This window comes from Colossoma macropomum, unplaced genomic scaffold, assembly GCF_904425465.1.
Source record: "Colossoma macropomum unplaced genomic scaffold, Colossoma_macropomum, whole genome shotgun sequence".
Classification (NCBI taxonomy): domain Eukaryota; kingdom Metazoa; phylum Chordata; class Actinopteri; order Characiformes; family Serrasalmidae; genus Colossoma; species Colossoma macropomum.
Window position 1 is genome coordinate 15,815,197 of NW_023494804.1, and position 17,328 is coordinate 15,832,524.

Here is a 17,328-nt window from a genome sequence, read left to right on the forward strand (position 1 = left end):
TCAGTAACTACTACAAAACTAATGTGTAATGTAGTGAGAGTGATGCATTGTTTACAGTAAATGCTAGATGAGCTTTTTGCCATGTGACAACGCGCTTCTGTATCTTCAGGAGGGTTAACCAAGTATTAGAGTCTGTTCTGGCTTTGTGCTGTAAATGGGCTCAAATCAGCAACTGCTAAATAAAGTACATGACTTTCTATTGTTTGTCTGTCTGCCTGTCTGTCTGAGTGGAGTGTACAGCATTGCTGACATCACTAGAGCTTTAATAGCATTGTCTCTGTTGTTAGCTGTGCAGTAACCACTTCTGTAGATAGCACTACTTTAAAGGGGAATTCCACTGACTATTAAAAATGTGTGCAAAATTAATGGTTAAGATGTAAACAGAGTAATTTAGAGTGGTGTGGTGTGAAACGCTTAATTCTAGAGAAACTTACTGAGTCAGAATTGTTCACAGTGGTGGTGATAGGAACCAGACGTCCACCTCTAAAAGTTCCCTCACAGAGAGTTATCACATGAACTGGTTATGAATTCACTGCCTGATGTCAGAGACACTGTTTTATGATAGATTTAAGAACCTAAAATCCATTCATGGTGAAGGGATACATGCAGGCTGCTGTGAGGCAAAATAGTCCCCAAAGAAAACGTATTATCTCAGATTGTCCACTATTTTCCCATCATCAACATTCCATCAACATGTCCAGACGTCCAGCTCTAAAAGCTCCTGGATATTTGCCTTCCTAAAGAGTTCACTTCCAACCCTGACTGAACACACCTTACCCAGATCATCAGTCCACTCAAAAAGTTGGATCAGGTGTGGACTGGAGATGAATTCTGCAGGGTTGCTGACCACTGCTCTAAAATATATTTTTAAAGTCTGATCATGGTGGAGGGATACATGTGAGGCAAAATATTCCCCAAAGAAAACTTAGTATCTCAGATTTTTCACTATTTTTCCTTCATCAACATTCCATATAAAACTCAGAAGACACATGTAGGTGCACTGGTGGTTTTGGATAGTAAATAAAAGTATTTTTGCACGGACTTCTGGTTCCTGAGTTGGTAAGTTTCTCTAGAACATGAAGCATTTCACACCAAAACACTCTGAATGAGTCTGTTCATTTCTCAACCACTGAATTATGCAGAAAATGTGAAAAATTGGTGGAACTTCCCTTTAATAGTCACTGGGTGGACTCCATCCAGCCTTAACTCATTAGCTAACGGGCATAGTGCTCCTGAGTTATTACAGCAGGCAAAACACTAAACCAGTGTTTTTTAGCTTCAGTCCTGACTGGCCAGAAATTTTGAAAATTGGTGGAATTGCCCTTTAACTGTGTGAGTATACTTAGTTAAACTAAAGTGTGGAGTGTAGTGGTTTTAGCTAGACTAACACCCAGTGCTAATCAACTCATCGACGATTTCTGACGTCATTAATGTCTCCTGGCTGTTGTAAGGCGGTTTCCTGTGAGCTGGCGCGTATCTGGGGTGGGGGTGTGCTGGGGGGCTGCAGGGGCGGGCAGGGGAGGGGAGGGAGGGGTGTTAAAAGAGGAGGAACAGCAGAGCAACTTACATTCATTAGAACTGCAGCTCCAGCTTACAGCAACTGCAGCTCCAGCAGCTTTACAGTAAGTGTGATTCTGCTCCTCCTCTGCTCCACTGTCTCTCAGTGTTAGTGTTTGTTGGGTAAACTCTTTGTTGGGCTTCAGATGTTGGACTGTATTTATATAGGTGCTCTTGCATACTGCAAAAATCTCAGTATCAGTTCACAGAACCGCATTAGAGGGGAGAATCAGCCCACTTTAAGAGCTGACAGACAGTGTGGACTCTCCTGCTGAGATCCTCCTCATTAGTTTGGTCACTTTATAACTCTGGTGGTCTGTCTGTAGCTCTGTCTTGTTCAGAGGTGTAACTGCAGCAGTAGAACATAACACTGAGCTTCAGAGTGAAGCTCGTAGCTGTAATCTCTAATAAAACGAGAGAAGGTTTGCTCACAGTGGGGTTCCTCACTCCTGTGGTCTTAGCATCAGTCACACACACCTTATGTCCCCTTTGGACTGCATTAGATAATCTGTTCAGCACTGAGTGTGTTTGTAAGTCTGAGTATGCAGAAGTTTGAACAGGTCACTTTGAACAACACGTTTTGGTGATTTTCTAAGTGAAAACAAGAGCACCTCCTCTATAGGGAACTCAAAGGGGAATTCCACCATTTTTTCGAAATTTCTGCATGATTAACTCTTTAAGATATGTAACATTATTATGTTTAATGGTTATGAAAACTTTGCCTGATGCACGAGAAGATGGTTCTTCAAGGGTTCCTTAGTAAAGACAAATGTTCTATATAGAAACATTAACACTCCAAGAATCCTTTTCCTGCTTAAATGGTTCTTTGCATAGTGAAATTGTTCTTCAGAGTGATGGGGAATGTGCTGTATATGGTTCTATATCTTATTGAAAATGGCTCTATATAGCACCAAAAAGGGTTCTTCTATTGTTATAAGGCTGAATAATGCAGAAATTTGGAAAAATCAGTGGGATTCCCCTTCAAATTTGAAATTCATTTACATTTAACTGTATATAAGCATTTAATCTGAGGTCTTTATTCTGTTCTTTACTATTATTACTAATATGTGCACCAACCTCAGTGACAGTAAAAGTCTATTCTATTCTATTCTATTCTATTCTATTCTGTTCTACTCTATTCTCAGCTCACTGACTGTGCAGTCTAAATGCAGAGTTCATATTCTGGAATAAGTGCTGTAGGATTAGTGATGTAAGTGAGAGTATTAGTGAATGTGCTGAATGACCTCAGAGTAGAGGAATGCTGGTAGACTATAGGGATATAGACTCAGGCTCTTACCTGTGCACAGGTATTGCGTTACATGAACATGTGAGTGTGTCACTGAGTTCATGCTGCACTTTGAAAATCCCTAGAGGCTGGCTGATTAGGAGCAGCTCTACATCTCTAAAAAACTGTAAAAGTACACAGTGTTTGGATAGCAGACATAAATTCTGAATTATTTGTGATTCCCACAGATGGTCAAGCATGCAGAAAAATATTCAAGTATAAAAATAAAAGGATTGTCTTAGAGTGTAGTACACACTACACATTTGATAGTAGTAAGATAATACAGATACAACCCCTTAAACTCCAGAAAAACTTTTTTTGTAAATATAAGCTTCCAAATTTGATGGCTGCAACACATTCCAAAAAGGAGCATGTTTACCCCTGTGTTACACCACCTTTCTCTTTAACAACACTTAATAATCGTTTAGGGACACAAACTGGTTCAGTTTTAAAAGTGGAGTTTTTGACATTCTTCTGTTATACAAGTCTTCATCTGTGCAGCCATACGGGGCCTTCATTGTCATGTTTTGAGCTTAATAAGATGCACATTTTCAATGGACGACAGTTCTGGACTGCAGGCAGGTCAGTCTAGCACTCTCTGTTTACTCATCCATGCTCCTCTAACACGTGCAGAATGTTTCTTATTGTTGTCATGTTGAAATAAGCATAGATGTCCCTGAAAAAGATGGCATCTAGAAGGCAGCATATGTTCAGTGTTTATGGTGCTACCACAGATGTGCAGGTTATCCACTATTACACCCCCACACCATGACAGATGCTGGATTTAGAAATTCACGCTGGTAACAGTCTAGATGGTCCTTTTCATAAACAGTCTGAAAGTTTGACTCGTCAGACCACAATACACATTTCCACTAAAGATTAGTCTACTTCAGATGAGCTCGAGCCCAGAGGAGTCGGCGACGTTTCTGGCTGTTGTTCATGTGACTTCTCCTGTGCAGAGTTCAGTCTTAACCTGCATTTGTGGATGCAGCAATGCACATTGTTTGCTGATAAGGATTTGTCAAAGTATTCCTGAGTTCTTGTGGTGATATCTATCACAGAATCATGTTGGTTTTTTAAGCAGTGGTCATGAACATTCCGTCATGGTTTTCGGCCTTTTCTTTTATGCGCAGAAATTTCTCCAGATTTCCTAAATCGTTTGATGACATTATGCACTGAAGAGAGTGAAATACCTAGAAACATTGCGATCACTCACTAAGGAACGTTGTTTTTAAACTGTTACATTTTTGGTGATGCTTTTTTGCCAAAGGTGGCGCACCTCGACCCATCCTCGCTCAGAAAAAGACTCGGCCTTTCCTGACTGCTTCTTTTAAGCATGATTACATCACTTCTTTTAAAATGTTTTCTTAACTTTCACCAACATTCCTAGTCTTAAATTGCCCCTGTCCTAACTTTTTTGGAGCGTGTTGCAGGCATCAGTTTCAGAATGAGTGTATATTTACAAAACACAGTAAAGTTAATGAGATAAAACATTACATATCTTGTTTTTTAACTGCTTTCATTTAAACGCAGATCACAGATTTACTGCTTTCGGTTTTTATTTGCCCCCTACTTTTCTGTAAATGGGTTTGTAGTTACTGAGTTATAGAGGGTACACGCTTTAAAAAGATGATTCTTTAAGGGTTTTTTAGTAAAGACAATGGTTTCATATAGAACCATGGACACTCAAAGAACCAATTGCATGCTTAATTGGTTCTTTGCATGGTGAAATGGTTCTTCAGATCGATGGAGAATCTGTTATTTATGGTTGTAAGTGCCACCAAAAAGCGTTCTGCTACTCATACCATGTCAAATTGGTATACAATAACAGAACCTTTTTTGGTGCTATATAGAACCATTTTCAAAAAGGTTCCATATAGAACCGTATACAACACATTCTCCAGCAATCTAAAGAACCATTTTACCATGCAAAGATCTATTTAAGGAAAGAACGTGAAGTATTGAATTATTGAATCATTCATAGTAGATTCTGAATATCAAGTCTTAAGATTAATAATTGAAGAACTCTGTAGTTTAACCAGTTTTCAACTAAGTCTTTTGCTGCATATTTGCTGTCCAGCAGTGCATGTTCATCAGCAGAGTTGAAGTGTTGCCTTTAGGGCTATAAAGAGGCCTAGGAATGATCAGTGGTCAAACAAAGGGCCAGTGGATTCCTTTCTGAACTCTTGGTGAAGTACTGCAGTTGTGGCTAAGTTAGAACAGCTTCAGTGTGTATTTATATTACACCAGCACAATATGTACAAAACACTGATATTTTGATTATGCTGCTGCATATTGCAGTTGCAGTGTGCTTTGCAATATATATTAAAAATGCAATCAGTGAATCAGTAATGTGATTAAAGAACAGTGTGCAGTATTTGCTGATTAGTCAGAATGCTTACAGTAAAAACACTCTGATTGGTTAGAGGGCTCATTTGCATATTAAAACATTTTGCTATATCAGTATTGCAGATGCTAATATTATAAGTAGTATAGTGTTTTTACTGAAGAAAATGCATAGCGATTGTGCAGCTTAAAGTAAAGTAAAATAAGCATAAACTTTAACCCAAGTGGTTGCTAAGATGTTGCTATGGTGTTCCGGGTGGTTGCTATGGTGTTGCTATGGTATTCCAGTCCTAAACACCAATATATTGTGCAGCCCTAGTGCTCTTTAAAACATTTAGGAGACCATACTGCAGTTTTCATCTTCTCTTATTAGTGTTTTCCTCTTCAGAAGAAATTCTGTAAGCGTTATTTAATGGTTTTGAGTGTAAGACTGGCCAAATGGCCAAATATTGTGGTTCTTCATGAGCTGTTAAAAAGCCTGAATATGATATTTGTTCATATATAATAACAGCTGGTGTTTCCAACCTAAGATATGCCGTGGCACAAAATATTCAGTTCTACAGCCATATTTGAGCCGCACTGTTTTTCCACACGTCCTTCCATATGCATATGTGTTTGATCAGCGGCTGTATCAGTAATTTTTGGAGAAGTCAGTCTGCTGTTTCAGCATGTTATGTCTGTCCTGCAGCAACAGGGCACTGAGGGAAAGTTCAGTCTGCTGATTATGGGCTGTAAGGCTCTAAAGCCCCACCAGTGACACTTTGATGGGCTGTCTGAAGTTAAAAGGCTGAAAAAGTCAATGCCCCAGTCATCTGCCCCCAGACACTGAGGCCAGAGAGAGAGGAGACTCAGGAAGATCCTGTACAGTCCTAAAAGTAAAGGTTGCTAAATGGTTCTTAGCTTGGGCGTATGGTTCTAGGAAAAACTTTTGACTGGTACAGAACCTTTACGTTATGTAGAGGTTCTTTAAACTTTAAAAAATTGCTTTTTTAAAGATGTGTACAGGGAAATATCAGATATATTGGGAATGATGGTACTTTTACTACAATACAAGTTCAGTTTGGTGTAATTGGAGTGCAGCGGTACTCTAAAGTGGGGTTCTCTTCTGCACCCTGCCAAGCACACCAGATCAAAACTTTGTATCCCCAAAGTAGGGGTGCACCAATATGGTGATTCTGGGCTGATGCTCATATCCGACATTTCCTTGAGCAAATCTACTAATGCAGATGATGATGAGTGCTGATAATATTCATGATATGCTCAGAAAATAAATTTGTTTTCACAACAAGGCTGGACAATATGACAATATATGATAATATATTTTGTTATCGTGATAAATTATGCCACAATACAGTATGCTTTTCTGAACATATTGTGCATGTTGTCAGTACCTGATGATATGACCAACTGCATGTTTCATTATAAAGAGAGAAAAATTAAAAATCATTATATTCACAGTTTTTGATGTTTTTTATGTTTTAAAATGTAGCACTACTGTTTCTGTTTTCTCTGTTCCAACTGGTCAGATTAAAAAAATAATTACAACATGTCATGTATCAAACATTTCTAGAGTATCATGATATTATATTTTTATCACCCACCTCTATTTCACAATAACAAGATGTATAAAATACTGTAATGTTGGCCATCTCTGCTCACAGGACACAAAATATCCAGTGATTTAATATTCAGGTTCACATTGAAGCTAAAATGCCAATAACAATAAACAAACAATGTACTGTGCAGCCCTATATGAGTCTATATGAGTCATATGTACATGTATGCTCTGTATGTGCTGTTTCTGCAGGTCCTTTCTCCAGTGAGGTGTGGGTGTCACCATGGCGATGCTGTCCTGCTCTCTGCTGGCTGTGGTGGTTGTACTGGCCGTGTCTTTGGTCCAGTCGGACCCAGGGCCGGTTCGGATCCAGCTGCGGCTGGCTGGAGAGAAGCGCAAACACTACGAGGGCCGTGTGGAAGTGTACTATAACAACGAGTGGGGAACCGTATGTGATGACGACTTTGACATGTCCGCCGCTCACGTGGTGTGCAGGGAGCTGGGATACATGGGAGCTGTGTCCTGGTCTCCGTCCAGCAAATATGGCAAAGGAGAAGGTGGGTGGGAAAACGTGACCTCTGACCTTTGCTGGGATTCTCCACTTTGTAAAGGAAAGAAGAAATCAGTCATAACAAATGTAGTGGATCTGCTGAGACGTGTTCGGTGTCTGAGGTTTCCTTTTTTAGTTTTAGCACTAAAGCTACGAGGTTAACGCAGCCACAAACTTAGTAGACTCACCAGTTAGCATGGTGCTAAGCCTACATCATCACACATTTACCTCAAACCGGGATCACTAATCAGGAGAATAAAAACAGGCTAGAATATGGTGAGCGTGCGCTGCTGTGAGTCGCCCTGTAAAGCCTAAAATCATCATTTAAAAGTCAGAGGTGTCAAGTTTTTCACACCACGTCGTACGTCTTTACATATTAACGTCTCACACAAAAAAGAAGGTCCGGCTTGATGTTTAGGTCTCAAATGATCTCAAAATCAACATTATACAGATGAAGATAAGATGACAATAGTAGATAATTCACTCACATCCTCAGAAGACGCCTCCTTCACCAAATTTTGACTTTGAAGTTCTCTTTGAATTTTCTTTTAATCTTCAGATTAATTGCTTGGGAAGTAGGTCTGGAACACAACCCACACTACAAAGTGTTCTTCCATGCGCTGTGTGCAATTACACATTTCCACCAGAGAGGTCTCCGAAGCCCCAGATCTTACATAGTGCAGCTTTAAGTAATCTGTAATAGATACATAAAATATGGCACATAAAAATGGACTAAAGCACATTGGCATAGCTAAAAGCAGTAGCAACAGACGTCTTTAAGCCTGAATTATGTCATTTTTTGCATAGACACAATAGGCAAGTCTGTCTGACCTTTTTCTCTTGTTAGTTCATTGTATATCACGGTATAAAAGATGCTTCTGTGCGAGCATGTGCACACAGTGATCGCTATGGAATCAATTTTAATTGATCTGTTTAATCAGATTAACAATAAAAGGCCACTGATGTGTGAAGTATATTTATGTTCATTGTTTGTTTTTGTGTCAAGGTTAAAATTCAAGACTTGTTTTCTTGTTTTCTGATAATCTTCCAATAAAATGTAGTGACTTTTGCCCCACCTCCATAACGTCTTTTCTAGGCGGGGCAAAATAACATAAAACAATAATATCAGTTTCACCTTCCCCTCCCAACTTCCCTATAAGTGGTGAAATCCACTAAAACGTGAAAAATAAATGCATGAAAAATGCAGATAAATTGAAATTTTGAGTTATACATATTTGGTTTGATCAAAGCAGCTGTTATTTGACTAAAACAGTGCTGATTTAATAAAATATGAATATTTTTTACTCATGACTGTTTTTTGTATAAGAGTGATAATAACAAATTGTTCCTGATAAAAAGTAAGATGATGAAAATACATGTAAATTGAAAACTAAAGTGGTATTTTGTCAAATGATTTAATAAAAATGATTTATTCTTTGAGTCATTTTTAGTGTCTTGGAGCATTTAACTCGCTTCATTTATCTTTTAACATAAGTCATTTATGGTACTTGGTTCATTCATCATAATGAAAGGAATAGTTATAATTTCTCATTCAAGTTGACTTTCAACCATGAAGCAATCTTTGTGTGTCTGTCTCAGTCGGACTTTGTTATTATTAGAGAGCCTTCCAGAAAGCTGAAGTTGCAGCAATTCCTGCCTGAAGTTTTTTCTTGTCAGAGCTAATTTAAGTCTACATGTGATAAACTGGTAAACTGGAGATGTTTTGCAGCTGATACTTTCATCCACTGTAGCAGAACATGTGCCCCCATTACTAACAGTTTCCTCTGTTGGATGGAAATTCTTCTCAGAGCAGATATGTTCTCCTCACTGTCTGTTTGTAATCCCTGGAAAGTCGTGTTTTAGTCATTAAAGGGGTAAATTATAATCAGACGGCACTTTCGGTTTAGAATGGAAACTGGATTTATAGACTCAGACACATGGCCTCAGCCTGCTGTGTGCGGCTGCTTAACATCATGACCAGGTAATGCGATAGGTCTGTCACTCGAAATGAACGCCTGATCCACTCCTTCTTTCCACTTCTGTTATCCTCGCTTCTGTCCATCAAACAGGTTCAGCCCGACTGCTTTTGTACTTGTAGTAGTAGAACGCTGCAGGTGGTGCATTTTGGAGAACATCATCACAGCTGTCACTTGGTTGCAGTAGATCATCGTCAGCTGTGATTTTATTCACCACAACACACCACTTCCAGTGTTCTACTCTAAAGAAAAGGTAAAGAAGCCCTGAGCATTGTTCTTGTTTCTAATATGTTTTTACACTGCAAAAAATAGTATCTTGTCAAGTGACATTGCTTAGCAACCAGTGGTCAGTGGAATGGTAGAGGTATGGTGAAAAACTTGCTTTTCATGCTGCTCTCACGTTGGTTAGGACTTCAGGATCTGCACTGAAGACCTTACATATTAGATTAACTACTAACATAATAAGGAAATGACAGATGAATCAATCAGTCATGTTCTTACTTACAATGACACCAATTTTGTCACTCTAGGCCTACTGAAGGTTCTAGATACGTCACTGACTGTAAATGCAAGTAGTCTAAGCAGGTTTGGGTTAGTTGTTAGGAATGTAAAACAGTGACAGCAGCTCTATGCCAGGACTCTTTACTGAAAGAGTAACTAAAAATGATACATACAAGCATGTTAATGTCTGTTACAAGCTTCAGATAAAACATTTGAAATGTCTTTTACAAGCTCCAAATGTTCATATTTTTTCCAGAATGACCAAAACATGTACACCAGTTTTAGCTTAGTGCTACCTTACTATTGGAAACCACATAGTGGCTCTAGCAGAAATTAGCATTATGATAGAGGTTCATTTTCTAATCACATTTTAAAATTTATGGCCTGAAATGAAGGCCTAACTCAGTCAATGTTCACCACTGGGTAAAAGCTTTTATTACTTGTTAGCTATATTAGTTAAAACTAAAGAAGCCATATGGCTTAGGGAAGTAGAAAATTGTGTAATTTTTTTTTATAACTTCTGTAACCTGACTACTACTTTAAGTTCAGAAGTGATTAGATGTGTTGTGATGTTTCTGCTCCTGCAGGTCGGATCTGGTTGGATAACGTCCACTGCACAGGCAGAGAGACATCTTTAGCCGACTGTCCGTCAAACGGCTTCGGCGTCTCAGACTGCAGACACACTGAGGATGTGGGCGTGCTCTGCACTCAGAAACGCATCCCGGGCTTTCAGTTCATCAGCACCTCCAGCAATGATGTGCAAGTAAGATACACAAACACACAGACGACACTCTGCTTGTCTGCCTATACAGTGTATATATGCAGACTAAGCCACAAAAACAGTCTGTTCTGAATTCCTCATTTTTGTGGTCACAAAAACCAACACAGTAGTTTATAGTTTACAGTTCAGCCCCACCTGCTCACACTGAAGTTGTAAGAACAATGAGATGCAATACAGTGCAGCCAATCAGAACAGAGCTCATTTACATATATCAGTCTTAAAGATGCATAAAACAGTGATGAGCCATGCTGGTCTATGCTGTTTTTTCTAGCAGGGAAACGACACAAAATAGGAAAGAAATAGACCAAAATAAGTAATAAATAATTATATGGACTTTATTTATGAGAAAAAAATCTTTAGTGATCATAAAGCAGCTAATGTTTTGTGTATATTTATCTTCGACACTCAGCTTCATGTTCATCAAAATATCTTCTCGATGTGAAGAACAGGTTTTGTCCAAATAATGATTTGTCACTTATTCCCAAAACTGTTGTTAAAAGCACATATTGAAGGTCATTTAAATGCGTTCGGGCCCACATACAGACGCTTAGAGTTTAAGGATCTAAACACTGTGCTTTACGAATAAGTTTGATTGGAATTGAATCTACCAACTTGCATGTACACATGCCTGCACCCACTCACAGTTTAAATCAGTTCAGATTTCTGCTGTTTTGTTGTAGATTGTGTAATACTGTGGCATGTGTACTTCTAGCCCTTCTGTTCCTGGAGCTAAAATGGAAAGAACAGCAAGAACATGAGTCTAAGGGGATGAATTCCCTCTGGCAACCAGAAGAACAAATAACTGTCGTGCAAATCACATCTGAAATCACTAAGCCAGGCCATTACAACTTTCTCAACAGTCAGACTTTGTGCCACGCCTTAAGAAGATCTATAGTTTCTATTAACTCTCTGGTGGTGTGATAGTGTAGCTTTGTGGTTGTGCATCTGGTTCTGATGGAGAGTCTGATGAGTCACGGGTCCACAGTTTTTTCCTCGCTGTTTTAGTAAAACTCCTTCTTACTCCAAATGTAGTCGATCAGCCAGGACATGTTTGGTGCCTGAAGTTTGCTTCTTTTGTTTTAGCACTGGAGATATGAGGCTAATGTAGCTAGCATGTATAATTAGCACCTATTAGCGAGGTGCTAACTGTGTACCCATCATCACACATCATCAAACTGTAGACTTTATTATGTGGTTTCTGACACTGTATGACTCACTGTTATTTATAAACAAGTACATTAGCATAGCTAAAAACACTAGCAGCCATCTTGAATCCATTACTTGTTAGCGATATTAGCCTCGTTACATGAGCGCAAACATACTATGCAAAAAGTATAGACAAAATTCAGGCTTCAGGATGGTTACTATAGGACTAGTTTCAGTTTTGCTAATATACTTTATATACCTTAGTCCATACTTTAAACTCCACACAGTTTGAGACAAGTGTGTGGTGATTTAGCATGCGGTTAGCACCATGCTAACTGGCCCTAATATAGTGTTCCATTCGTAGTTAGCTACATTAGCATTGTATGTCTTTATCTTATGCCTCAGTTAATCTACATAGGACTGAATACGTTATTTTCTTACAGCTTTATGTGTTTTACACAATAGCAGAGCAAATAGTAGGCTGAAACATTTATCTGCAGCACCTAAGTTTAATCTATGTTAATGTATTACTCAGTTGTGAAGAAAAATGTGAAAACAAACGAAATAAATTAGATATAAAACAGGCAAACAATTAGCTACATATTTGTACACTACCCAAAGCTACAGTGACAAAAGAAGCACTTCAGACCCCATATGTCTTGGATGATAGACTATATTTGTGGTAAGGAGGATAAAACTGTGCAAATATAATTTTTCACCCAAACTGTGATTTCAAGAAGGCCCCAAGGTTTCATGGCTTTGCATCCATATGGTTCTGATGGAGGATCTGATGAGTCAGGGCTTTATCTTACCCACGCTGTCTTCAAAGGCAGGGTCCAGTCAGTACAGGAGGAATGACCTCATGTCTGTAATGATTCAGGGAGGGCTTTTCTATGGAAATGTGAAGCTCACGTGTTCTGCCTCGTGTTCAGCATCATGAGCGATAACAAAATCATGCTGTGATTTTTTACAAATTATTTCTGACTCATAGCTCATTGAAGTGGGGAAACTTTGTGGAAAGTGCAGACTGATTTGTGTTTGCAAGCATGAGAGGAGATATTGTATTATGATTTGAACATGATGGAAAGCCTATGTTGCATGCACAGTCTTGTTTTGTGGAAAGAAAACATCCTTTACTGTTTTTTGACATAAAAAACAAACCACAGAAAACAAGTGCAGATTCAAGCCTGTATCAAATGGAAATCCAATGTATATGTAATGCATGTTGTAGCTTTTAATTATAATGTCATATAAAGTCTGGAGTTGTAAAAATATGCAAGTGCATACATATAGTAACATTTATATTTACATTTATGGCGTTTGGTAGACGCTCTTATCTCGAGTGATGTACAATTGTGATCATGTTGCCTAATGAGGTAAGTGAATGTAGTGTTAGGAGTCTAGCCCAATGACACTCAAGTAGTCACCAGTCTTCCACATTTTTATTTAGATATTGTCTCATTTGCATATCTGATGTAATTTTGGGAGAATTTTGGGAATCAAATACAAAAATACTTGTGTGAAGATCAACTGGCAAAGATTTATTGTGAGTTTTATTAAGTTACCCTATTCATTTGGTGCATATTGTCTACTGTAAACGACAATAGCGCCAATGTCTTAAACTTAGTCACTGGCTGTAACCTCACCTCTTTAATCTTTAACTCATTAATGTTGTTTTTTTTTAAATCAGTGGTCCCTCACCGGTCTCTTGTCAAGTAAAATTATCTTAAGTATAGTCAATAAATCTAATATTTCTCCTGTTGAGATTGTTGTAAGCTTATAAGATTGTCTAACTTATTTCTAGACATTTTTTACTTGTTTTAAATTTTATTAAGTGATCTCACTATATTGGCAGATGACTTTGCTTGTTTTAAGAAATGCACCTGAAACCAGCAACATTACCTTGTATATTGAGATAATTTTACTTAATAAAATTACCTAAAACAAAGTAAATAATATCCAGAAATGAGCTACATAATCTTATAATAAGTGCACAACCATTTCAAAATGGGAAATATTAGATATATTAACTAGATTTAAGATCATTTCCCTCAACAATATACCATTTTTTCCAGTGCGTTACTGAGAAATGTTTTTCTTTGCAGAACAGCATGCCTCTGCTCTCACAGATTTAAAAAATGTAGCATGAGAAAGGCCAACAGAGAGAGAACATAGTGTCCTCACTGCTGGACCGACCAATAGCCCCCATTATAAACTATTGATTCAAAGCAGAGTCTTGTTTATTGTTGTTTACTGTTTATTTGCTGTTTACTCTCCGTTTGCTCTGTGCCATTCGCTCGTGTGTCTCCCTCACCCTACCGGGGTCAGTTGGCTGCTTTCTCACGTGTGGATGTTTGGATGTTTGTAGTGTAGTCATGGAAACCAATGTGATCAAAGCTCTGTAATGTTCTTTTTCATCGTTTTCACCCTGAAGACTAATGACTTTACCACAGAGCAGCCCCTCTCCATTCACAGTCGCCCCACTGTGGGTCCCATTGCACCCCCCACTTCCCTCCCTCCTCAGGAATGCTAATGGGGAGTAAAGTTGCTGACTGGCGGAGGGAATGACGTTATTGTGGGGGAATCCCGTCTTTGGGATGAGAGAAGCCCCTCTTTTTACACAGAGCGGAAAGACGGTGTGGGTTTAGAGCCTCAGAGGGGATGGGGGGGTCATGTCTGAGGAAAAGTGAGGAAAACTCCTCCACACACACGCCTCTGTAATGACTTTACCTCTCTCTGTGTCTGTGCAGTTATGAGCTGTTGGTAGTAAATTGAGTCATTTTTCCTGTATAGAAAACACAAAATCTTCCAGAGGAAGGAATTATTCTACAATAGAGCTCCTCTTGAAGAGAAATTCCAGTCAAAATTTCTGCATAATCAAATGGCTGAGATGTAAAGTCATTCAGAGTGGTTTGGTGTGAAACACTCCATTCTAGAGAAATTTACTGAGTCAGAATTGTTTACAGTGGTGGTGATAGGAACCCGACATCCACCTCTAAAAGCTTCCTCACAGAAAGTTATTACATGAAATAGTTATAAATACACTGTCTGATGACTGAGACATTGTTTTGAGAAGATTTTGGCCTTAAACTCCATTCATGGTGGAGGGATACATAATATGCAGGGTGTTGTGAGGCAAAATAGTCCCAAAAGAAGACTTATTGTTTCAGATTTTCCACTATTTTATCATCATCAACATTGCATATAAAGCTCAGAAGACACGTGTAGGTTCGCTGGTGGTTTTGGATAGTAAATAAAATGTCTGTATTTGTGTTGTAGTCATGGCGACCCCTGGTTCCTATCACCACCACTGTAAAGAAATGTGAGTCTGTAAGTTCCTCTACAGTGAACCTTTGTGTGGTTCAGAATGTCTTCAAGTAAACAATATGTGCTTTGGTCCTCACAAAAAGGCAGACAGTGCCATTGGATAGGCTACTTTCCATATCAGAAAAGTTCTTCACAAATTGCTCAGATGTCTGTAGCTTAGTTTGAGCTGCTCACAGAGATGCAAGACAAACTAACACCAAAGTTCAAAGCATCTATATTTTTCCTGTCTTGCTTGTTTGTTGTCCAGCTTTCACACCCATAATGAACCACAGAGAAGACCACAGCCTGGACAGTTCTGATCTTTGTTTATAGAGACAGATCGTTCCATTTGAAGATCTTTTCTAGCTCCTTTATTCCTGTTCTGCCAAGCACCAATCTGTGTCTTATTTCTTGAGTGCTGGATCCTCTGTTGTTAATTGTTGTTAATTGATCCGAGCAGGCAAAAGCAAAGCTGTCCACCATTTTCCACACCTTCTCCATTAGTGGAAAAGTTCCTGTCATCATAACCTCAGTCTTCTTCATATTGAGCTGAAGTCCCATCTTTTCACTCTGTTATTTAACCTTCCTTATACAATTCTTAATACTTGTGTAAAATAATGACTGCAGTAAATGTAAAAGTACCTTCCCAAAAAACAACTTGAGTAGAACAACAAAACATTACTTCTCTTCTTCGGTAGAGAAAACTGTTCGATATAGAACCACGAACACTCAAAGAACCTTTTTGCATTTTTAAATAGTTCTTTGCAGGGTGAAATGGTTCTTCCAATTGATGGAGAATGTGTTGTACATGGTTCTATATAGCACAAAAAACATGACGTTATAACAATAGAAGAACCCCTTTTGGTGTTATATAGAACCCTTTTCCAAAAGGTTCTTTATAGAACCATATACAACACATTCTCAATCAATCAATGCACAGAACCATTTAAGCATGCAAAGGGTTCTTTGAGTGTTCATGGTCCCATGCAGAACCATTTTCTTTACAAAAGAGCCCTTGAAGAACTATCTTTTGTAGAAATGTATTTATGTAAGTGTGTTTATAAGAGTGTCTTATAGAACTGCAGTGGAGCTTCGGCATCTATCTTACTCTTATTTCTTTCGGGTTTCTCAGTCTGCGCATGTGTGGAACAGACTGCTGTACTGGAAATAAGCAAGCAGCGTCGCTGTGAGGTGGCAGCAAAGCACTTTTGGAGCGACGCTGAAACCAAATACATTCTTGATGAAATAAAGGATTTAAATATTCTTCGTCTTCTAGATGATGTATGTTTTTTTTTCAGGTTAAGTGTCACGATGTTTAAAAAAAAGCTGCGACATGAAGTTTGAGTTTTACATTACGTTTACGTCAAGGCTTCTTCTGTGAGCTTATTGGCCAGTTGTAAGGAAGAAATCTGATTACTGTCTGACTCGTGTAAACTCAGAGTTTCCCCATTATCTGATTACTCAAGTGCAGGTAAATGTGTTTGTTTGGATTACTGACAAAATCTGATTTCTGCAGTTATTGGATTATTAAGTTCTAAACACATTCAATATTTCACTGAAGTACCTGAGCTAGGCAATAACTGATTACTACCACTAACTGGTTACTACCCACATCTGGCTAGGACAGCCAATAAATTATGTTGGTTGTTGCCACATTAGATGCTAACATTAGAGACAACAGTGATTGGTAGAGTGAATTCATGTTGGCTGCAAAAGTTCACAAAAAATGTTATTAAGTGTGCAGGATATCATCAGTTACACACATGTCGAGTTATCAGGTGAATAAATCGCACTCAGTGTGGAAAGGCTTTTGGAGATGGTGATAAAACTTGCATTTCATCAGCCTAAAGAATGTGTTGTAGCTCTTACAGAGGTGTTGAGGCCACTCGTGGCTGCTCTTGTAGTGCCCGTGCTGAAAGCGCAGACATTCCAGATTCCTCGGGCGTCTCTCCAGTCTCTGTGTTTTTACAAGGAAGAACAGATCTCAGCTTTGTGTATTTTTCTCATCAATGGACAATTTAATGTGAGAAAGGCCAAGTCGTCTTCGCTGCTGACCACGCACACTGTTCCTTTCTTACACCACTGACTAAAACACTACGACACACTTCCACAAATATTGTCCGATTTCACCACACTCCATAATGCTCGTCCTGTCATGTACCTGCACATACGCACCTTCAGCTCTGCTTGTTTTGGCTTGATTTGTGTTTGCTGGTAGCTGAATCAGTCCTCCCTGCAGCGGGTTGTGATCTCTGGTTTGAAGAAGGTGGTTGTGAGGTGAAGGGCTGTTACTGTGGAGCAGTCACTCCTGCAGAGCCCTGTCCT

General features: G+C 38.8%; 1 protein-coding gene across 1 annotated transcript in view; it reads left to right on the forward strand.

The window, feature by feature from the left end:
- Positions 1-1,565: 1,565 nt before the first annotated feature.
- The window catches only part of loxl2a (lysyl oxidase-like 2a), a 54,777-nt gene continuing 39,014 nt past the window's right edge, over positions 1,566-17,328 (forward strand). Inside the window, exons 1-3 of the mRNA XM_036595063.1 lie at positions 1,566-1,622; positions 6,996-7,300; positions 10,358-10,533. Of these exons, the coding sequence (XP_036450956.1) occupies positions 7,027-7,300; positions 10,358-10,533 (450 nt within the window). The 5' untranslated portion in view covers positions 1,566-1,622; positions 6,996-7,026. The remainder of the gene's footprint in view (positions 1,623-6,995; positions 7,301-10,357; positions 10,534-17,328) is intronic.